Genomic DNA, 25,173 nt, shown 5'->3' on the forward strand with positions numbered 1-25,173 from the left:
CTATTGAAAAATTTTCCAAAACCTTTTTCACCACTGCATTATCCTCTTTATTACGTTCGCTCTGAATGTTTTTGTTCGATTCATTGATGTTGTATATAATTATATTGTTTGCTCTATTTTGTCTGTATATATCTAAAATGTTTATACCCGTATGCACGCCAATGATGAATATAAAATTCTTAGTTGTATGCCAAAAAATGCGCAATAACTGCCTCTCAAAATCTACCAAATTTCATTTGCATATCACAAACCGTTTTAGAGCAATAAATAAATCGTCAGTTTGTAAGAACAATTTAAACACCCCCTATCTCGGAAACGAAGCATTTACGGGCATACGTTTATAAAGCAAACTTTCATTATTTTATCATGCAGAATTACCCCTTAAAGTTTACGTATTTTTTATGGGAAATAAGCCACAATTTTACTAAAAAATGAATTTATTAACGTTTTATATTATTTATTTAATATAATTAATTTTTATTTATTAATTTATACAATAGTATTTTGTATTTTGACAACGAAACCCGATTTGGGCTTCGAAACGTTAATAAATTCATTTTTTAGTAAAATTGTGGCTTATTTCCCATAAAAAATACGTAATTATAAAAATGCCACAAGGATATAGCTTCAGAACAACCCTTAAAGTTTGCCGTACTTATTTAAAAACAGCCTGTATTGACGAAAAACAGTACATAGTTGTGAGCATAGTTGTTAAAGTGTCTAACTTTTTTATTATCCAATATAAGCGAATGAAACAAAAAACATAATGTTAAGAAAACCTGAGGCTATAGTTGGGTTTTAATTTCAGTATTTTATAAAAGCTAGAACATTCCACAGGGTGTTCCAAAGTTTGAGAAAAGAACACAGTTTGATTCGTACACCCTGTATACAATGACAATGTACCTGTCTAGCAACAATATTATTACAGCGATATTGTTAAAGAATAAGGCTATAACATATTAAAAGAATTACTTAAATCGGACATCAGGTTTAGGAAATACAAGACATTAAAAATGACCTATTTTTTGGGGTGGCGGTTTTTTGTGCCGGTGAGTGTATATTAAAAAAACACTAAACAAATAAAAAACACGAAAACTATTTACTAATTAATATTAAAATGTAAATATAATGCGATTAAACAACAAAAATTTAACACCCCTGTTGAGCTTGCCTGCCTTACAGAAATTAGAAAATAAATAGCGCTAAATTATGAGCTATATATGAGCTTTTATATTCCGCTGATGAGTTTTGTGTTACACTGGAGTAACACAATTTTTTGTGGAGAAACTGAATAGAGATATTAAATCGATCTTTGCATGTCAGAATTACGAGCTATTTATGAGCTTTCGAAGTGATATAGTTTCGATTTTTGAGCTCATCCCCTTAACCCTCAAATAACCCTTTAATTGATTCAACTCAAGAGAAAAATGTTAAAAACAAACAAAATCAAACAAAAAAATATAAAAAAGAAATAAAAAAAATTAAAATTAAACAAATTTAAATATATCGCAAAATTGATCGCGGATATAATTCGTATAGCGTATCAATTCTAAGGATAAACTCTTAAAATACGCGCATTTCGATTACTGGTCACAGCGCACGCTAAAAATAATGATGTCACTGGCTTGATGACGTCTGGCTCGCGTGCATCTAACTTTTTGATTTGCGTACAAGTTAGCGTGTACCTAGACGCAGCCAGAGGTGTAACCAGGATGATCCTAAGGGGGGTTACGTCTACTTGAAGGTCTCTGGGGGTATGGAATAATAATGGTGTTAAGCATATAGAGCTCAAAGTACCTACATCCAAAAAGGGGGGCGGTTATAACCCCCAAAACCACCCCCTGGTTACGCCTATGGACACAGCAGATAAGGAGAATAATTTTTTCATCAATAATTGCATATAATATTTTATTATAGTATTTTAATACTGGTACGTAATGGATAATATTCTATAAAATACACAGGAAATAGTGTAATCAATATATTATTTCTCCACGACAATTCACTGAAAATGAAATTTATAAATATACCATTATCTTTTCTACATATTTTTACGTAGAACATTTGAATTTTTATCGCGGTTTTTACCGAAAATCGTATAAAATATGAATTTTACCAAATTATGTTTCATGTGAGTTTAAGGTACACCCAGAAGAAAGAACACTAAAATGATACACCTAAATATTATAATAGAACAGCAACAAATTACAATAAACGAGCTTGTCCGTTAAGAGGGGGGGGTATGGTTTGAAATCAACATATCAAGCACATTTTTGTGAATTTTTTTCGAAGCTATGGTAGAATTATTTTATTTTTAAATTAAATAAACATACACTAAACATCGTACAATTCAAAGAATATTAAAAAAACTCAATCCAGAATAATGAAAAATAAGTCATTGGTGACAAATTTTGACAGGTAGCTAAAAAAATGGATTTTGCGGTGGACATCAGAACTCGTCACTGGATCATACGAAACAAAAAATTCAATAAGTTAATAGCTCAGTCGGGATACCATTTGACCTTGCATTAGGAGCTGCCCCAAATTTTATTTTTCTAATCTTTAAGGGGGGTCAATAGTAGTATAAATTTAAAATCTCGACTAAATTTGACCGTTGCGTTAGCTGCCATCTTGATTTTAAACGAGAACTGTTTTTGCTCAATATCTCCGCCATTTTCGACAAAAAATATAGAAACTGAAATTGTTTAAAATGCGATTTTCTATAATTTCGTTTATTATAATTTTTTTCGTGCGGTCCATATTTTCCGAGTTATGGGGAAAAAATAGTGACAGTTACAGCATAATTATTGATTTATTTAATTATCTCGTTTATTATTAGTTTTACAAAAAATTTTAACTCACACAAAAATGAAGAAAATTAAATTTTGTACAATTTTGATCTCTCTCATTTTTTTGACAAAATCAATATTGAAGGTAGTACGTATGCGGTAAAGGCGCGAGCGTAAGACCCGATTGATTTTAAAGCAATTGTTTTTGTTCAATATCTTCGCTATTTTCAATTTTTCGACAAAAAGTGTAAGGAATGAAATTGTAGTGGATTTCGACAATAAGTGTAGGGGAATGGGAAAATTACCCCCAACAGGGTCCAAATTAAAAAAAAAAATTGCTGAAATATTAAAATTTGTTAGCTGACATGAAACCTAATTATCGACAGACAAATTCAACCAATAAAACCCGCTAGTTAATAAAATTAAGTGAACTTAATGCATATAAGTTATTATTTATGTCTTTTATGTACTTAGTTTGGTTGGTGTTTCATTGGAAATTTAAAAAATTGTATAAAATATAATTCTCTTTATTTTTGTTTATGTATCATAATTGTCGTAAAGTTAATAATAAATGAGACAATTCAATAATTATGTTCCCCCCCCCCGCTCCCACTCTATTTTCCTCCTTAACTCGGGGAATATTGATCGCATTAAAAAATTGTGGAAAAGAAATTGTAGGAAATTGCGTTTCCAACAATTTTAGTTCCTACCGTTTTTGTCGAAAAGTTGAAAATGGCGAAGATATTAAGCAACAACGGTTCTCCTTTAAAATCATTATGGCGGCTAATGCAACCGCGGAATTCAGTCTAGATTTTAAATTTACACTACTACTGATCTCCCCTAAAGGATATAATTATAAAATTTGGGGCAGCTCGGAAAAAAGATTCAATTCAGTAATTATGTTCCCCCCACCACTTTTGACTATTTTCCTACTTAACTCGGAAAATATCAACCGCATGAAAAAAATTGTTAAAAAGAAATTGTAGAAAATCATATTTGGAACAATTTTAGTTGAAAATGGCGTAGATATTGAACAAACCATTGCTACAAAATCAATCACGTGTTACGCTCGCGTCATTATCGCATACGTACTACCTTAAATATTAACTTTAGCAAAAAAATGAAAGAGGCTAAAATTGTGTAAAATTTAATTATCTCTATTTTTGTATAGGAACATTTTTGTCGTAAAACTAACAATAAACGAGATAATTCAATAATTATGCTCTAACTGTCACTATTTTCTGCCATAACTCGGAAAATATCGATGGCACGAAAAAGTTGTATCAATAGAAATGATAGAAAATTACATGTTCAACAATTTCGGTTGTTATACTTTTTGTCGAAAAGTTGAAAATGGCGGAGATATTGAGCAAAAACGGTTCTCGTTTAAAATCAAGATGGCGGCTAACGCAACGGCGGAATTCAGTCGAGATTTTAAATTTACACTACTATTGACCCCCCCCTAAAGATTAGAAAAATAAAATTTAAGGCAGATCCTAATGCAATGTTAGGCCTGTTATTCGTCTAACCCGAATGGACTATAATTAGCTTATGAGTTTCACGAGGTAACAACGTCGAGTTTTTTATTTTTAATCATTTTTTAATTTTTGGTATCACTCCGAAGTCAAAAATATAAAATTTTTGGTAAAAATTTTGTGAAAATCAACAGATTTATTATTGTTGAACAAAAAATAAGCACAAAACGAAAGAAATCTCGACTTTGTTACCTCATGAAATGTCTAAAGAAAATCTATGCAAAATTTAAGGTAGATCGGTCAAGCAGTTTTTCAGTTACAATGTCCACCGCATTTGAAAAAGCAGTTTTGAGAAAAATGCGTTTACAGTTTTGACAACTGCATCTTCATCTTCTTATTTGTCTGCCAAATCGTAAAGTGATGCACATGGACTATGTTTTTTGAATCGCGGAGTAATCTACAAAAGAGAAGGCGAACAGTTGTTTCTAACTACGCTCAAGCGTGCTGGCGCTAAACCGCGGCAAAGACCGTATCAGAAAATAAGGTGAGAATTCAAATAGACCATGACTAAGCATCATAGCTAAGCACACTGTTACACATTGGAAGGCAAACAATATCAAGAAACCAACCTAAAATAGAAGTATTATACCAAAGAAATCAGAGTGAGTTAGAATAGAAAAGGCTAGAAGCGGTCCATTCAATAATATGAACAAATATTATGTAGTAAGAGACCTCAGCCTAAATATTAGAAAACGAGTACTAAAATGTTATGTATGTTCTGTTCTTTTGTATGGTGTGGAAAACATAAACTCTTAATAAACAATGTCTCAATAGATGCATTTGAAATATGGACATATCGAAGAACGCCGAGAATCTCCTGGACAGACAGAATAACCAATTAAGAAGTGCTAAAAAAATAGAGAATAGCAGGTAGATACTGGATTACACTAAAATAAGAAAACTGCAATACTTGGGTCATATAACACGTGGTGACAGATATGAACTTCTAAAATTTATAATGCAGGGAAAGATTCAAGGAAGATAGGTACAAGAAAAATGTCCTGACAGAAATCTCAGAAAATGGTTTGGATGTAGCTCAACTGAACTCTTTCAGTTTATAGTGTCAAAAGAATAGCCATGATGATTGCCAACCTTCATCGCGGAGATGGCACGTAAAAAAGAAAATTTTATCATTTCTGTTCGATCATTCTTTAAATTGAACAGTACAGTTGAATAGCTTAAATTCAGTAGTGAGCTTAGGAAACGTGGGTACACTAAGACGAACAAATTTAGGTCTTCATATTTTTTTTTAAATGTTTTTATTTTCTAAAGTATGGCGAAAAGACATGACTAGGTTAATTGGTAATACATATGAACACTTAAAGTACCAAAAATATCGTATAGAAAAAAGTTTCACTCAAACAAAATAATAGGTGCAATTGTCTCACTGTACCCTTCCTTGGGGGAACAGTAAGACAACAGTATCTTTTTGATTTATTATTGTTCAAACTAATAGACAGTCTTCTTAACTCGAAATTTATTGCTGTTTTTAAGACTTGTTACTAAAAGAGAAGAAAAACACATTTTGGATCTCTCATACATACTTTAAGAAATAGTATTGTGACGTGATTTTGTCACGCGACTGTTTTCAGCTCCTTGCCTATTTATTTATTGTGAGAGGTTGTTTACATAATTTGATTTATGACCGAGACCTTTTTAACAGGTATATTAACCTCGATATTTCTTTCTAGAAAAATGCTTATTTAATATTTGTGTAAATAACCCTTCGATTGTTGTTCTAGAATGGGATGGGCTCTTCCGTGCTAGTCTTTCTTATTCTGGAACATTGTAATAAAATATATAAATAGGGGATTTGAAATTAGTGAGTCAGTTACTAATTTCGACGCGATATTATATTGTTACGTTTTTGTGAACGGGTTTTAAATGTATTTTTTAAAGTAGATAAATAAATATTTGCAAATGAATTAAATAAGTTAGTATGTAAGTGTAAAATAAATTAGATATATTGTTGTAAAATTAAGTGTTAAATTGTAAGTGTTATAAATTAAACAATTTCAAGTAACCCGTTGTCCTAGGTGAGCGACGGAAAACGACGCGACGCGATGCGATGCGTTGCGATGCGATGCGACCAGTAATTAACGCGACGTGTGGCTTATGTAGCGTCGCATCGCGTCGCTTTCCATCACTCAAACCAGGACAAAGGTGACGATATCAATTCATTCCTAATCTTAAGTATGGGGAAGTATACTGCAGTTTTGCTGGAAAATTCATATTAAATACTTAGCTTTAAAAAATTCCATAAACGAAGAAGAAAGACAACAAATATCATATATTTAGAGCGAAATAAATTTGGAGAGTTTCATCATTTATATTCGAAATTAATAAATAATCCACGTCGGTTTAAAGTGTATTGTGGCTTATTACCATGCACTTTCGATTATATTATTGCAGCTGTTAAACCCAGTACATATTCAACTGTCAATAAGTAATTTTCAAAAACCAATTTCTATTGAGAAGACGCTGTTACTGGCTTTAAAGTATGTTAATGAAAAAACACTGGTACTATACATATTAGTTTTTATTTATTTAATAAACTATTGAGTAGCATAATTTGAATTGAAAAAAGCAACTTGCACTTGACACTGCAAGCTTGACACTGACACTGCTTCAGTGCGTCGTGTCTCGTCGCGAACAATCGCGAACAAAACAAATTCGCACTTCGTCGCGTCTTGTCGTAGACTGATTAACCCGAAAACGTAGGCCACACACAAATACAACCATTACTTGATATTTTCGCGTCGCGTCGCGTCGTGTCGCGTTGTCGCGTTTGTCGCTCACCTAGGACAACGGGTAAGTCTTTTATTTATTTAATAATAATTAAAAGTCAATTCGCGTAATAGTTCACAAATAAATAAATCAGTACAGTAATAACCCAACAATATCAGTTACTAAATTAACAAAAAATGACGCCCACTGGTAACATGCGGTTTTTTTAATATTTTAACAATTTGACCTGAAGAAATAGTACAAATGTCCGTGACATTAGGAAATACAAAACATTTATTGTTTTTTGAACTTTTTCTCATAAAGTTAACTTCGACAGCCATAATATTGTGATTTACAACTTGTCCTACAAAAATACTTTTTCACTGTTTTATTTTTGGCATCATAATCAAGTCTAACCAATATGAAATCTTTGACTTGAATTCTTGAAACTATGACTGGGTCAGCTGTTAAATTGGTAAAATCTTCTTCGTCATCATCTGAATTTTCAAGGCCCATTGAACTATCTGAATCGTGAACTAAAAATTTTGAAGAAGAAGAAGAGTTATCAGTTTCTATCATTTTTCCTCTTTGGAGTCATTAACCTTTGACAACATATTTCCCTTAACAGTTTCAATCGCCGTCTTCTTTATTCTAATTTCTTGTAGCTCGTCTTTCTCTGGTGTATCTGTAGCGATCATTGTCTTTCCCTTCTTGTTTTGCGTATTGCTGGTACGTTGGCTTTCTTTGGATATCCTCGTATTTCCACAGGACTCACAAATTGTAGTTTCATATCTTTTTCTGGTGTATTTGTCCTTTGTTTCACTAGTAGAAGTAGAAGGTAATTCTTCCAACGATTCTGGAGGAGGTGGTCTATCCGTCAAATGACTCGCCAGAAAATCTCCTTCGTTAAAGACATGCTGATCAAATGGAAAAATTCCTGTCTTCTTGAAAGCTGCAGCTATGTTTACAGGGGTCATTGCTCGGTGACAGGCCACTCCTACAAATGATGCCACATGATATATATAGTTGCTGGTGTTGCTGGATTAGCTTTATGCCACGAACGTAAGGCGTCATTGTAAAATATATGAAAAGGTTTTAGAAGACCTACATCAAGCGGCTGTAATTTGTATGTACAATGAGGAGGAACTGTCAGGATTGTAACACCATTCTCTTTGCACAAATTAATTCCTTCTATTGAGATGTGACTCTCACGATTGTCTATTATTAAGAGCGAAGGGTTTTCTTTTAAACTTAAGGTGTATTTGATAAAATGCTTCAATACTTCTATAAAGTACTGCGTGTTTATCCAGCCGGCTTTCGTAGTAGTCGGAGAGATAGAAGCGGATTTTGTGCGTGATAAGTAATATGGAAAACCTATACGGGGATATGTTTAATTAGTTGTGTACATGACTAAATCAGAGTGAGGGACGAGGGTAGTTATAAGGGGTCAAAGTTGCGGTTTTTATTACTTTTTTTTGTGACGCTCATGATCGAGATAGTGCACCAAAATTTGGGAATAAGTAGGTCATGACATAACTAAGTAAAATCTCCATCATTAGTGTCACAAAAAAAATAAATCCGCGACTTTTACCCCTTATAACTACCCTCGTCCCCCACTCTGGTTTCCGCCTGTGGGGATTTTTAGTCTTTTATTTATTTAATAATAATTAAAAGTCAATTCGCGTAATAGTTCACAAGTAAATAAATCAGTACAGTAATAACCCAACAACTGGTGATCAGAAGTGGATAAAATAAACATAAATTTTCGACTTAAATATAGTGCTGAATATTTTAAAAATAAATAAAATATAAATCGTAATAAATAAAGTGTGTGATCATGTCTACCTTGTGTAAGCTAAAAATTGCAGACCTGAGACTTGAATTAGAAAAAAGGGACCTGAGTTCTACTGGGAAAAAGGCTGATCTAGTCGAACGTCTAAAGAACGCTCTTCAAGAAGAGGGTCAAGATCCAGAAACCTATTTGTTTGAAGACAAGCATGCTGCTTTGATTTCGTCAATTACGTCGTTAGAGAACAAAGTTTCTAGTGAAATCTCCCAAGTTTCCTCGGATGTTTTGAAAGTTTCGACAGACATTACATCGCTAGAGAACAAAGTTTCGACAGACATTACATCGCTAGAGAACAAAGTTTCGACAGACATTACATCGTTAGAGAAAAAGGTTTCTAGTGAAATTTCCCAAGTTTCCTCGGATGTTTTGAAAGTTTCGATAGACATTGCATCGTTAGAGAAGAAAGTTTCGGGTAACATTTCATCCCTTGACAGCAAAATGACTAACGAGATCTCTAAAGTCACTTCGAATTTTGACGACAAGATATCGTCCATAAAATCTACTTTTGAAGAAAAGATCAAGGAAATAGAAAAGAAAATGGAGGAAACGGAAAAAGTGGACAAAGTGGTAGAACCCATCTTAACAGACATTAAAAATGATGAAACCAAATACAAATTGGAGCCACGGTCGATAGTTGAAGGGAGTGTGGGTCATGCTGGGGTTAAGGTGCCAAATTTCGACGGAAAGTTGTCATGGAACAGTTATAAGAAACAATTTGAAACAGTTTCAAGAGCGAACGGATGGTTTGAAAAAGACAAAGCTGTAAATCTGGTTATTGCTCTTAGAGGAGAGGCTTTGGATGTACTCCAGACCATACATGGTCTACTTATTCCCACTATCCCCACTTTTGGTGCACTATCTCGATCACGAACGTAAAAAAAACTCATATTTTTATACTCATCCCTGCCTATCACCCCTTTGTACCCCAAGCAGCGTTCCGCCCCTGGAGATTTTACTTAGTTACGGCATGACCTACTTATTCCCAAATTTTGGTGCATTATCTCCATCGTGAACGTCACAAAAAAAATAATAAAAACCGCGATTTTGACCCCTTATAACTACCCTCGTCTCCCACTCTGGTTTATGCCCGTTGGGGAAAGTCATGTACACAACTAATTCAACATATCCCCATACAGTTTTTCCATATTACTTATCACGCACAAGATCCGCTCAAAGCTCTTGGACTATAGCCAGTCCTAAGGTGCCCGGAGGAGCTCCTACCATGACTTTTAAAATGCACCCGTGGAAATATCATCACAGGTGACACTGCACTACCACAGGCGTTTACGATGCAGCACGTTGTAACTATAGACCAGGGCGCATCTGTAAAAATATTAGTACATTTGGACGTTGAGAGGTGACTCAAATTTTTTTGCAGAAATTGCTTTAAAATAAATCAAATAATAATATTTGAGTTATCCTCCCTCTCAAAAAGGTCCGGAACATTGTTTAAATAATCAAAATGTCAAAAAATTAAGAAAAAATATGATTTTTTTCTTGGTTTTTTAATTATAACTTTAAAAGTATTCATTTCCGAGAAAAGTTGTGCTAACATAAAAGTTGCGTAATTAAATTTGCTACAATATAGAATTGGTTAAAAATTTAAAAAATAGTCAGTCTTGTTGCAAAATAGCAATAATTGTGAAAAAAACATACAAAAACAAGTATTCGTATTTTACGTTTTTCAACCATTTGTGCTACACTTAGGACCTTCATATTTCACCCTGAAAAACTTTATGATACAGTAAAACAATATAGTAAATTTCATTAAGATCGGTTCTATAGATTTTGCAAAATAAATTTTGCAATCCAGCTTTCGTAAAAAAAATTCATATTTTCAAAATGTTACAGGACTGAAAATAAAGGAGATAGCAAGTTGAAAATGTTTTTGCATATAGAAGTGTACTGTACATTTCATTCGCAATTTTGCAAAATTAAAATCGATTAACACCACGGCGTCAGGAATTTTTTTAAATAAACATTAATTATTGGTGCTACGCGCAGGACAGCGGATAGTTTGCTCTGATTGGGCATTCCAATGACCTTTGATAACGATTGATACATTTTAATTTTTATTACATTTCGATATAAATAAATAAATTTGTTTATTGCAAAATAAAAACACATACTCTATCCTTTGAAATAACACTTTTATTAGCAAAAACTTTCTTTGTTCATATATTTTAACTTAAATAATAAAAGTTTATTATTTTTAAAGATATGCAATTGTTTAAACAATATTTCACAAACAATAATAAAATTAGTTTGATTTTTGAGGAATTAAAATATTAAAATACAACAAAATATAGAGTAAGAAAATAATATATTAGATAAAGATTGGAAGAAATTTTGGTGGAAATCAACTTGTGTGAATCGAACACCGCTGTCCTGCGCGTAGCACCAAAAATTATTGTTTATTTCAAAAATTTTCTGACGCCGTGGTAATTAATCGATTTTAATTTTGCAAAATTGCGAATGAAATGTACAGTACACTTCTATATGCAAAAAAATTTTCAACTTGCTATCTCCTTTATTTTCAGTCCTGTAACATTTTGAAAATATGAATTTTTTTTACGAAAGCTGGATTGCAAAATTTATTTTGCAAAATCTATAGAACCGATCTTAATGAAATTTACTATATTGTTTTACTGTATCATAAAGTTTTTCAGGGTGAAATATGAAGGTCCTAAGTGTAGCACAAATGGTTGAAAAACGTAAAATACGAATACTTGTTTTTGTATGGTTTTTTCGCAATTCTTGCTATTTTGCAACTAGGGTGACTATTTTTTAAATGTTTTACCAATTTTATAGTGTAGGAAATTTAAATACGCAACTTTTATGTCAGTACAACTTTTCTTGGAAATGAATACTTTAAAAGTTATAATCAAAAAACGAAGAAAAAAATCGAATTTTTCCTTCAATTTTTGACATTTTGATTATTTAAACAATGTTCCGGACCATTTTGAGAGGGAGGATAACTCAAATATTATTATTTGATTTATTTTCAAGCAATTTCTGCAAAAAAATTTGAGTCACCTCTCAACGTCCATCTCAAAACAGATCCGCCCTGGACTACTAATGTTCCTCGTTCGCCACATTGAATTGTCGAAACTTGCTTGACGCCCTTTTGGGCTAGAACCTTAGCTGAACTGTTTGCGACTGTCAAAGTCCCCGTTTCATCCAGGTTATAAATTCTCAGACCATTTGAGACATTTTTGTGCATTCTTAAAACATTTTCTAGTTTTTCAAAAAATAATTTTACATTAGCAGGATTAAATCCTGCTGCCCTAGCTAAACTACAACCTTCAGGGTTTCGTAGGCTCAAATTTGGATGCCGTTTTCGAAATCCTTTGTACCAATCTATTGATGCTTGGCCTGATTGTTCCCAATTGTCCGGTGGGTTAATATTAGCTTTGGCCAAATCATAGGCTAACTTGCAACATTCGGTTACAGTTAGTCCATAAAACATCTTTGAGCAAGTCACAATGTATTGAACAAGAACTTCTTCGAACTGTGACGAAAAAATTTGTTTAACTTTTTAGTGAGGACTCATCCTAAAAGTCGGGTATTCTTTGTATTTTTTGACATATCTGCTCAAAGTTTGGAAGCTTAAGGCTTAAGTTTGTTTCCCTGGCAGCACAGCGTATTTTCATACCATTTGTAACTAAAAGTACCACCTCCCTCATTTGTTCGTCCGTGAACCGACCAACGGTTTTTGCAGTTTTCTTGAGACGCACCATACTGCAAATAAACCATGACTAGTTTAGTTAGTTTAATTTTTTACCAAAAGAAAAATAACATAATTTTATAAGTGAACAGTGAGACAACTTATAAAATGTCCCACTGTACCCACATATGACATGTTTCACTGTACCCACATCACAATTTTTTCAGTTAAACGACTTAAAAATGTTTCTGAAACTAATGCGTAAGAAAATAACATGCTTTAGACTTACCTTAAATATGTCTATCGGTTACTATCAACTCCACAATTTTATTGTTAATAGTTTTTTCATACAAAATTTAAAATTGCGAGCAAAACAATTTGACAATGATTGAACACTTGACATCGACTAAGAACAAAATGCTTCAAACTGTCACTGCTTCTAAAAGATCAATGTCATACTATATCTGGCCTTTCTTTACTAGAACTGGCATAATCTCCCTTTTCATTTCCACTGTAGAGGAATAGAACTCGAAGTTTATTGTACTTTCTTCCTAGTTTTATAATTCGATTTTGTAGGTGTTGAGTTCTCTCATTATCTCTTGAACCCATTTGTCCACTCATTGTCCTTTTAATACTTACTATGTTTTCTGCCAGTTATTTTCTATGTAATTTAAATAATGTAATATGTAATTTAAATTTAATAAGTACCAAAGAATGGGAAGATTACTATAAGATACTACTGAGGGAAACTAGACCCGAATTTGAGGTAAATCAAATGGACATGCAGACGAATGTAAATGAACAAGTTAGAAGAATAACTACAGAAGAAATAAAAGAAGTCTTATTAGAATCAAAAAATGGGAAAGCATCAGGACCTGGAAATATCCCTATCGAACTGATAAAATATGGACCAGACATACTGCACGAAATAATGACGGAACTCTTCAACAAATGCATGTTGCAGGGAGAAAAAATACGAGAAGACTGGAATTGTGCATACATTAGCTCGATTTACAAAAAATAAGACAAAACGTTGTGCAAAAACTACAGAGGTATAAGTATAACCAGTGCAATGGGGAGGTTGTATGGCCGAGTATTAAAGAAAAGGGTGGAATTAGAAATTCAGGACATGGAAGAACAGAGTGGTTTTCGCGCCGGTAGATCGTGCGCAGATAACATATTCGTGATGCAAAAAATAATAGAGAAAAGAAGAGCAAGGAATCTGTCTACTCACCTAACATTTATTGATCTGGAAAAAGCCTACGACACGGTACCTTTAAAGAAACTCTTTGACATTTTGACCACGATAGGCATAAGCGAAGCATATGTGCGAGCAATTCAAAATATGTATCAAAATCCGAAAAGCTGTATTAAGCAGGGAAAATCTATGTCGAAACCATTCCCTGTTACAAAAGGTTTAAGGCAAGGGTGCTGCTTATCGCCAACACTATTTAAAATATACATCCAGAAAGTTCTGGAGCAATGGAGGAAAACAGTTGCTGGGATGGGAATAATGATTGAAGAAAACTGCTTAACAACTTTGTTTTTTGCTGATGACCAAGTAATTCTTGCCAACGATGAACATGATATGGATTATATGCTAAGAAAGTTACAGATCGAATATGAAAAATGGGGCCTATGTATGAACATGGAGAAAACGGAATATTTGAGAATAGGAGAGGAAACCGAAGATCCGGAATTAGAGTTAAGAAATATAAGGAAATGTAAGGAATATAGATATTTAGGAAGCATAATATCAGAAGAAGGAACTACAAAAAGAGACATACAGCATATGATACAGCAAGGAAGGAAAGCAACTCGTATTTTAAATGGTCTACTATGGTCTAACAAGGTGAAGCTGAACACAAAGTTAACAATCTACAGAACAATTGTAGAACCTATTATAACTTATGGAGCAGAGTGTTGGCAACTCACAGGAAAGGAAAGAAAAAATATAGAAGTAGCGGAAATGGATTACTTACGTAGAGCATGCAGAGTATCTAGATTAGAACATGTACCAAATGAGGAAATAAGACGACGGACAAATAGTTTATATTCCACGGTTGACCATATAGAAACAAAGAAATTGCTATGGTATGGTCATGTTATGAGGATGTCAGAGGAAAGATGGCCAAAAAGAGCATTAAATTACACACTCATAAATAGAAGAAGAAGAGGAAGGCCTACAGAAACATGGAAGAAAGGCATAGAACAGTCTATGGCAGATAGAGCTATTGACGAAAACGAATGGGTGGATAGAAAACGATGGCGGGCGAAATGTGGGATGCGGAGGAGACCGTAGGAACCCCACTACTTATATATATATATATATATATATATATATATATATATATATATATATATATTTTCTATGTACAGGTTGCTGGCCCCACCTCCAAATCCTTCTCTTTTATCCAGGCTTGGAACTGACTGTCCTGCTACCATGCTACTCTATCCACCCGATTATTAAGGTTCAAAAAATGCTATTAACATTATAAAGAAGATTAAACAATGTCACATTTGGATAACGGTGTAATTAGGATGACCTTAAGGGGGGGTTACAACTACTAGATGGTCTCTGGGGGTATTGAATAGTAATGGTGTTAAGCGTATAGAGCTCAAAGTACAACCAAATGGGGGGTTACAACCCACAAAAAGTCTCCCTGGTTACGCCTATGCATTTGGATGTTCCATTGCTCTAAATGTTTTATTAAAATGATTAAAACATAAATAATATGTTACTTTATCTTAACCCTCCTATTTAGAACATAGTGTGTAAATATCCCACACTTTCTCATATCTGAATGCTATTAAGAGTGTAGGCGCAAGTATTTTACGGTTATCCCTACATTTTCTTTCTTTACACGACAAATTACGTGTACTCACTGGTATGGAAAAATTACTTGACAATGACATTGTCATCATTAACTAAAGAGATGGCTTTTGAATGTTCTTGGAAAGCTGTTACTTGTATAATCGCCTAAATTATTAATTCAGTTAATTAATATGATTATTTCATTCATAGGAGATTCTGACCAATAGAAAGCTACAGAAATCTAAATTAAATCGATAATTTTTGATAATTTCCCGTCGTCAAGTATATTACGTCAGATGCCGTTCGTTGCTACGAAAAAATACATTCAGTGACATTAATGACAATTATTGTTTTAAAAATTATAAAAGTGATTACTTTCAACCGTCAAATTAATATTTATAACAACTGTTTGTTTAATTGTACTAATTTGTACTTACATAAATAAATTACAATAAAATTTTGGTTTTGAACAGTTTTATTCATGAAATAATCGCAACAAATTGCACTCAATCTCTAAAATTAATATAGAATTTTAGAGCTCTTGTGCAATTACTACTGATAATTTTTTCACTAATTATGTATTCAGTAATTATAATAATTTATATGCATACTATACAATAAAAACTAATACTTAATCGAGAAAATAGGAAAAGTTATAAAGTGATTTTTGTTACTATGAATGACTTGGTTAAATTTTGAACATCTTTCACAACAAAATACTTGGATTCCAGAATGTAGGTACCCTGGTGTATTCTATGCCTGGATCTTCCATAAATAATATACAATAAATAACTTTTTATTAATTTCACGTCTTAAATCAATTATTTATCAGATACACTTCCTCTTCTTGTAGTTTCATGGCCTCCACCTCTTAGGTACTTGGCCAGTCCTCGTATTTAGATTAGACTAACTGGAAGGGAATCCTCTTTTCAAAGGGTCTGGATTTTTCCATATTCCCTTCTTTAAATTCATTGTGCTATGATTTTCAAATAACTATTTTTATTTTATATTTTAATTTGAAATATTGTTAAAAATTGATTGATCTTTCTTAAGGTTTGGTCATTAATATTATGTAGGAGATTTTGTATTGAAATGGGGGTTGGACTTCCTATTAGAAGTCCAATTTTGTATTGGTTGGGGGTCCACATTCACAAAAAGGAGTATCACTACAATTAATTTTAAACAAATGGTCTGGTGTGTGACAATGGCCCGTTCGTATTCTAATAATTGATGTCAAGTGCCTTCGATCCACAAATGTGAATTTGTGGAACCAAGGGTTTATAGAAAAATCACTTTGGCATTGTTTCCCTTTTTTTCCCTTTAGTTTTAAACTGCTTTGTCCATTCAACTTTAAACTCATTTACAATTTTTTGTTTAATAAAAGGCAAAAAGTTAAATTTATCTATTTTAATGTCTGCAGGAACATTTAAAGTCTTGCCTATATTTGCCAATTTATCAGCCTCTGTATTCCCCTTTACTCCAGTATGGCCTGGAATCCAAGCTAAGATTATATTAAATCCTGCTTCCATTTACTCAATAATAAGTCTTTTAGTTAGGTTTACAATATGGTTGTTTGCCCCCAGGTGGTGTTATGTAATTTTTGGATAGCACTTTTAGCATCTGAAAAAATTATTGCTTCTTTAATATTTTTTTCAATACAAACAGATACTGCCTTGTTAATTGCAATAATTTCTGCAGTGCATATTTGAGTGTGCTCATGTAATCTGGATGCATAGTTATAATTGATTGAAGGTATGTGTACCCCAAAACCTACTGTCCTCGACTCGGGATCTAAACAACCATCTGTAAATACCCATATATAATTTCCATATGAAGCTGAAAATTCATTAAGAAATTCCTGATGAGTATAGGTTTCCATTTTTTTGTGGGTTGAGAAAATTGTCTGAAATGTTCCCGTAAGATAATTCAGTTCGATCTGAAAGCAGGATTTAATGTTCTCTTTGTATAGATTAATGAGGTATTTGTCAAAATTATTTTTGATTGCAATCAAATATGGTGGCTCTTGTGATTTCCAAAATCCTATTTTATAATTTACTTTGGTTCCCAACTCTGACAGGATTTCGTTCAGTGGATTTTTCAGATCAGCTAGGATTTTCAGATAGAACTTAGCGCACAGTATTTTTCTTCTTGCATCTAATGAAATTTCTCCACTTTCTGCTAACAAAGCATTAGTGGGGGTAGATCTCATACAGCCCGTGATGATTCGTAAAGCTTTAAACTGAATTTTATCTAATATTAAGAGTGGGGACTTACTACAGGTTTTTAATATTGCACATGAATAATCCAAATGGGGTTTTACGATTCCTTTATAAATTAATGAGAGTGTATGGGGGTTTGCTCCCCACCAGGTTCCACATATTGCCCTCATTATATTCAAACCTGTTTGAGCTTGTGTTTCGATACGTTTAATATTTTCAATCCAGTTAAGTCGATTATTGAATATTGTCCCTAAATATTTAATTGATTCTCTAATAGGAATTATCTCTCCCTCTATTTTTAACGGAATATTATTGGTGATGTTTTTCTTTTTGTTAAAGATTACTGCAGAGGATTTACCATGGGACAAGGGTAGTTTATTTTCTGTTAACCATTGAGTTATGTGAGTAGGACATATATTAGTTAATCTTATAAGATTATTTATATCTTCACCAACTGTTATGAGGGCTAGATCATCTGCATATTGAATTAGCCTGAAATTAGATGGAATAATGTCATGTAGCGCTTTGGTATATATGTTGAATAGTAGTAGGCTCAGGGGCGATCCCTGAGCCAGCCCTTTATCAGTGATGTTGGGTCCAATTATTTGGTATTCCCTATCTCGGATATAAATATTTCTGTTATTTAAGAATTCAAAAATTAGGTTATTATATGTATATGGTATTTTTAAATCCGCCATTTTTCTTTATAAAAGGTAGATATCTATATTATCATAAGCAGCTTTTAGATCAAGGAAGACCGTTAAAACCGCTTTTCTCTCAGTAAAAGCATTAAGTACTATGTGGGAAAGCGCTACATGCGCATTACTACATCCACTTTCTTTGCGAAAGCCCAGCTGGTAGCTGGGTAAAACACTATTATGCTCTACGAACCGTTCTATTCTATTTTTAATTATGTTTTCTAGAATTTTACCTACACATGACGTTAAGGCGATTGGTCGGTAACTTTCTGGACTGTTTGTACATTTAGTAGGTTTTAGGAAAGGTAATATTAGTGTTTGTTTCCACTGCCATGGTATCTTACTTGTTTTTAATATATTATTGAAAATTTTTATCAAATGGGATTCTGCTATTGTGGGTATGTTTTTTAACATCGAATAAGATACCTTATCCATACCAGTGGCCTTATCTTTTTTGAGTATATTATATTAGTGTACTCAGTGTAGGTTATTTGCTCAACAGTTTCATTGCTAGGGCTCAGAAGTTTAAACCAGGGATCTACATTGCATAAAGTTAAATTATTTATAATTTTTATCGAGGTTTCGTTATTGGGAAAAGTTATATGGCTATTAGAAAAATGAGTTTTAAATTTTTTAATTGTGTTCCAAATTTTTTTAACTGGAGTTTCCTCGTAAGTGATCCACAAAATCGTCTAAAACTAGATTTTTTTTTTAATTTGTAATTGTTTTTTAACGAAAGCTTTAATTCTATTACAGTTTATATAATTTTCCACGGTTTGGTTATCTACATAGATTTTGATTGCTCTTCGTCTATTTTGTATTAACTCATCGCATTCGTTGTCCCACCATGGTGCCCCTTTAGTTTTATCTCTAACTGTTATGTAAGGGATATTATCTTCTGCACTAGAATTGACAATATTATGCCATTCATTATAATCCACGTCATGTCGATCAGACAGCTTAGTTTCTATAGTGCCCATGTATTTTGGCCAATTTGCTTTTTTGAAATTTCTTCTGGTACCTAATATGCTGCCTCCATTTGAGGATTGTGTTTGGTTAATTTCACATATAGTTGGGAAATGGTCACTTTGTCCACTATCTGGGTGTACCCACCAATGACACTTAGATGCTAAATCTTGAGTTACTATGGTAAGATCAACTGCTGATGGATTCTGCCCTGGTTGTACCATTCTGGTGAAGGTACCATCATTCATTACAACTAATTGTTCTTCATCAACGAATTCCATTATTATTTTCCCATTATGGTTGTTACCAGCACATCCCCATACCTGATCATGTGCATTTAAGTCTCCCATGATTATATAAGGTTTGTGAAAATCTTTTTTAATATATTCCATGTTGATTGTTTTATTTGCTGACCTGAAGGGTTGTAGATATTAATTATATTTAGGTCAAATTTTGGTAAGTTTATACCTATCACCTGCATATTTGATGTTCTGTCAGAGTTGCTCACTCGTATACTAGTGTGTTCAAAACTATCTTTAATTAGGATCATAATGCCACCATATCCATCATTTCTATCTTCACTGTAAATGAAATAGTTTTTTATATTAAATATATGCGTGTTATTTGTCCATGTTTCATTTAATAAGATTACATCTGGTATAAGTTCTTTAATGAAGATTTTTAAGTTATCATAATTTGGTTTAATACTTCTAATGTTCCACTGCATGAGAGTGAGACAGCCTTGCATTTGGAATTTTTTATTTTTATTTTGATCCATAAAATGATGGGGGTGATGAGTTAATATCTAAATAGCCTGTGTCAAACGTACGTGAGCCTATGCTTTTAAAATTACAAATTTGTGCAATAAAATTGAGAACATGTTCTCTGTCTGAATTATTTAATTTACTAGCCATATTCCTAGTATCTTGAAGGGACTGAGAGCTTTCTCTGAAAACGTTTTCAGAGGTTTGATTATTGGTTTTATTAAAATTTGGTGAATTTGGGGTACTATATGCCATGGAGTAAGTGGATGGCAACCTACCATTGGGGTTTAATATATTCTCGTTGTGTAGATCTTTATCGTATGTCCCATTATCTTTTGCTCGCCTTTTATTTCCTTTAAGTGTGACACTATAAGTGCTGGATTTTTGTTGATTACTGACGTGTGTCGTTCGTCTGGAGTTTAATGGGATACTTTGTGGTTCCAGGTTTTTAGTGCCTTGAAAGGCAGGGAAATCACTCGGATGGTTAATGAAATTATTTTTTGTTTTTGGAATTTTTTCAGAAGCCTCAAAAAAAGATAGATTTTCTAAAGACATCATCTCTCTAATTTTTTTTTGTCTCGTAAATTCGGGACATTGATGGCTTGTGCTATTATGCTCAATACTATTACAGTGAACACATTTCATAACACACGTTTCATTTGGTTCATGTATTTTAGTACAGTTAATTCATTTACTATTTTTTGTTTTGCACATATTTTTGGTGTGCCCGTAATTTAAGCAGTTATAACACTGTATCACTGGCATTATATATGGCAAGACTCTATGTTCTATACCGCAGATCAATACTCCCCTGGGTAAAGTAGTCCCTGTAAAGGTATAACAAACAGTTCCAGTTGGGAGAAGTGTAATCACCTCCTCACTTTGGCTGCCCTGTTGAGATATCTCATCCATTTTTTGCTTAATTCTTTTATTAAAACGTTTGACATGAATAATTTTACAATTTTTTGTATTGGGTTCTGAGTATTTCAACAGGGTATCCTCTGTGAAGTCTCTATTGATAAATTTCACAATACTTTTACAGGTTACATTCTTATTAGGGATGAACAAGTAATATCCTTTATCTTTTAACGTATTTGAGTCCAAAAAATCATTTGCCGCTTTTCTGTTTTTAAATTCCACACTAATTCTATTTATCCCCTTTTTATGAGTTTTAAAGATTTCATTTAATTTTAGATCATAGATTTCTCTAGCTATGGCCAAATAGTTATATTTCCAATATTCCAATTTTCATTATTGGATTCTATATAGACTTCAAACGGACCTTTATCATAAATATCATATCTAGATGGGATGTTATTTAAATTTATACTTTCTTTTTTATCAGTCACAATTATTTGTTTTTTTGTTATTTCTTAAATTATTATTAGTTAGATTGCCTATATAACTCGTATTTGAAGTCATTGGAACATCAAAGTTATCATTTTTTTCGACTAAATTTAAATCTGGGGGCTTATCACCCCCAGACGTGTCCCCCATTTTTAAAACTAGTTTGCTTTATTTATTTTTTTTTTAATTATTCTATTAAAGTGTTTTAATTTAGGCTATTAAAATTATAATTTATAAAGGATTTTATTAAAATACCTGACTTTCAAAAGCCGACAGCAGTTCAAATTCTGACACCACTACCTTTTCAAAAAATCAATCAAATTTTAAATTCCAAATTATTAGCTATTTTTATCCAAATTTTCTCAGAATTAACTTCGGAATATAGTTCTTGCAGCTACGTGACAAAAATTATTGCAGTATTACTTTTTCTGTCTCAACTAAACGGCTTTTTCAGAGAACTCTGATATAAGTATATCACTCAACTTTGACAGTTTTTTCTCCTCTATCAGATACACTATCAATATTACTTAATAGGGCTTTTCATTCACAGTCATTTGTTTCGAGCTTCTGTCATGTGTCACATATTATTAATATATCTACTTCATACGTTACTGATATAACTAATGATACAAACCAAAGACGTATGACGTAGATATATTAATATTATGTGACACATGACAGAAGCTCGAAACAAATGACAATCGATGAAAAGCCCTATAAACAACTCAAAATATACCTGTAGCCGTGTCAAATATTTAAAATTGTCACTGTCTTGTCAGCACATTCTGTTCGACTGAGTTAGACTTATAAGACAAAGATAGCGAATGTTCGATTTGGAAAATATCACCACGGACATGGTGTTAATTTTTTTCGAATCCTGAAAAAACTCATAAATATTTTTGAAAAATTTAAACGCAGAATGAAAGACTAAATTATTATAGAGGGCCGGAAGTCCCTTAGAATAAATAAAAAGTTTCTTTTGAATGACATATTTGAAATTAAAAATCACACTAAATTTTCTCTTAGTTTTTCACCCCTGTAACTTATTAAAATAAATATTATAGAAGTTTTCAGGGATTTTCGGCCCTCGATAATAACGTAATCTTTTATTCTGAGTTTAAATTTTTCAAAAATACTTATTAGTTTTCTCAGGATTCGAAAAAAAAAATTCCCATTTAAATAGCATTGAAGCCGAAAGTTTGCTCCTATCCCCTTAATGATCACATTTTCTTTGAAGAATATCGATTTATACACTAATTGGATACTGAAAATTGTTAATTATTAATAACAACATACTTAGCTAAAAAAGTTATTTCCAATGTGGTTTTTATCAACAACTGTTGTACTGAAATTCGATATTGTCTGTAACAAATGTGGTTATTATCACGTTTTATGATAATACTAATATTTGAACGCAGTTATGCATAAATAATCGTTATTATTTAATATTATGTGCATGCCTAATATATGATGTATCAGTCGATTAGTCGATTATAATTCTATAAGTATATATTATGTTACGGGTAAAGTTAGATTAACGGGTAAACCTAGGAGTACCCGGGTAAAGTGCGAAGTACCCGCAAGGTATCGGTAATACCCGATAAGTCCGAAATATAGTTTAAATCTTTCAAATTTCGGGCTTTGCCCGGGTAGGTAAAACATATTCTACCTACTGCCACTTGGTTAAATGCTTAATTGGGTAGGTATACTAATAATGACAAGGCCATAACCATAACTGTGAAATATATTTTATAAATTAAAAAAACGCATTTTACGAAAGTAAGGAATGTAATGAAATGTTATCTGTGGTCTATCCCATTGTATGGTTGTGAGACATGGACGTTAAAAACCACAATGCTAAACAAATTAAAAGCATTCGAAGTGTGGTGGTATTGTTACGCGATTGACTCTACTATTTTATTTATTTATATCTTTAGGCACTAAGTTTAATTTAAATAAAGGAAGACTTACTTATATTATTTTATTTACATCACTTATTTATTTTAATAATTACAAATAACACCAACTAACACATCTAATTTATTTACAACTCAAATTTATGATTTAATTAACTAAACATAATAACTTCGATAACTAATATATAAATTTCATTAAATCCGATTCGAATACAATTATATCACGCGTCGCGGCTCGTTCATTGACTGACTGACTGCTGCTTAAAAATCATCCGCTTATATAGATACGGCTCTGCTTCGAGAACATTTGGAAGGCCTGAGGCAGGTCTCCGCCTATCATCGGGAAACTTCTGGATTAGCGGAGACATTACTCGTCGATGACGTGTCGCTGTTGTTTGTTGACTGCTAGGGGCAGGACCGGCCTCAGTTAGAAATTCGTCACATTGCCCCCTCCTTAAAAGATGGTTCCTCCTGGAACCTTGTCAGGACTGGAACTGGATGCTGGTATCGGCAACTGGACCCTCTTTTACAACTCCCAGTTGTATAAAAGTGGCAGGGGACGGTCTTCTCTCCGCACCAGTAACTATGCGGATTGCAACAGACTAACACCTGGACCTCGGTGTCTTGGAAAATTTCTTCTACCATATTTCGGATAACTCTCCAGTCTAATTGGCTGCATTATAACTTTGGCATGGCTAACTTTTGCACGTCGGACTCCAACACGTGCTCTCTCAATTGAATTAATGCATTCCATACATCTTGGTAGGTAGGTTGGTCACGGACAGTGTCTTTTGTTACCAGATAGAATAGGTAACGTGATGCATCTTGGAGTTTCAATGCTTTGCCAGGAGCTGGCAGTTGGCATTGAAGTTCTGCAACTCGACCAAACTTCCTTCGGAAGGCGGATGCCAACCCTCGTGCGTCTTTGATACTGGCCGGGATGGTATGGGCCAGCGAATAGTCATCGGGAAGTGCGAGAAGATCTCGCTTTTCTTCAGTGGTAACACCATGTCTTGCTTTACCGGTACCTCCGTAGGCACCCATGAACTCTTCAAAGGTAAGGTCAGGTATTCCTCGAATTTGGTTGACTTCCACTTCTTCATCTACGTCGTGGTCTCCCTCGTACAGCGCCAACCGGTTATGGTGGACTATCATCGGCTTTCCCCTAGGAATCTTGCTTATTCGGTAGATAACGTCATTGATTTTCTTGACAATGAGGTACGGACCTTCCCAGAACTGCTGCAACTTGGGAGAACAACCTGTTCGCTTCTTTGGATTATAAAGCCAGACTTTGTCGTGCTCCTTGAAACCTCCCTTCTCGGCTTGGGTATCGTATCGTTTCTTCATTCGGTCGCTAGCGATCTGAAGATTAGAACGGACCAACTCATGTATATCGTCCATTCTTCTTCGTAATTCATTCACGTAATCCTCACCAGCAACATCTTCTCCAGGTCGACATCCAAACTCTAGATCACAGGGTAGACGCATCTCACGTCCAAATAGGACTTTTGTTGGTGTTTGCCCAGTTGATTCATTAACAGCAGATCTATAGGCCATTGCGAAGAACGGAAGGTACTGGTCTCAGTCTCGTTGATGATTGGACACCATCTTTGTCAAATACTTGCCGACTGTCCTATTCATACGCTCCACCATTCCATCCGATTGCGGGTGATAGGCCGTGGTTCTTGTCTTCTTCGTGCCTAGTTTATCACAGATTCCTTGAAATAGATCGCTCTCAAAGTTCCTTCCTTGGTCACTATGGATCTCCAGAGGTACTCCAAATCGGCTGATGCAGTCTTTGATTAACACATCTGCAATAGTGGCGGCCTTCTGGTCTGGAATTGCAGATCTCCACCCACTTCGTGAAGTAATCCATTACCA

At 33.4% G+C, this 25,173-nt stretch overlaps 1 protein-coding gene across 1 annotated transcript; it reads right to left on the bottom strand.

Moving 5' to 3' along the window:
- Positions 1-7,137: 7,137 nt before the first annotated feature.
- On the bottom strand, positions 7,138-12,981 carry LOC126888057 (uncharacterized). Its single transcript, XM_050656075.1, has 2 exons — positions 12,857-12,981; positions 7,138-8,048 (listed from the first exon to the last, which is right to left on the bottom strand). Exon 2 carries the CDS (start codon positions 8,026-8,028, stop codon positions 7,627-7,629), a length of 402 nt encoding a protein of 133 aa, XP_050512032.1. The 5' UTR covers positions 8,029-8,048; positions 12,857-12,981; the 3' UTR covers positions 7,138-7,626.
- Positions 12,982-25,173: the final 12,192 nt, after the last annotated feature.

This window comes from Diabrotica virgifera, chromosome 7 (assembly GCF_917563875.1).
Source record: "Diabrotica virgifera virgifera chromosome 7, PGI_DIABVI_V3a".
NCBI classification, from domain to species: domain Eukaryota; kingdom Metazoa; phylum Arthropoda; class Insecta; order Coleoptera; family Chrysomelidae; genus Diabrotica; species Diabrotica virgifera.

What these genes read in the sequence shown, in the direction of transcription:
- LOC126888057 (XM_050656075.1), bottom strand. Translation starts at nt 8,028, where the DNA reads ATGACCCCTGTAAACATAGCTGCAGCTTTCAAGAAGACAGGAATTTTT.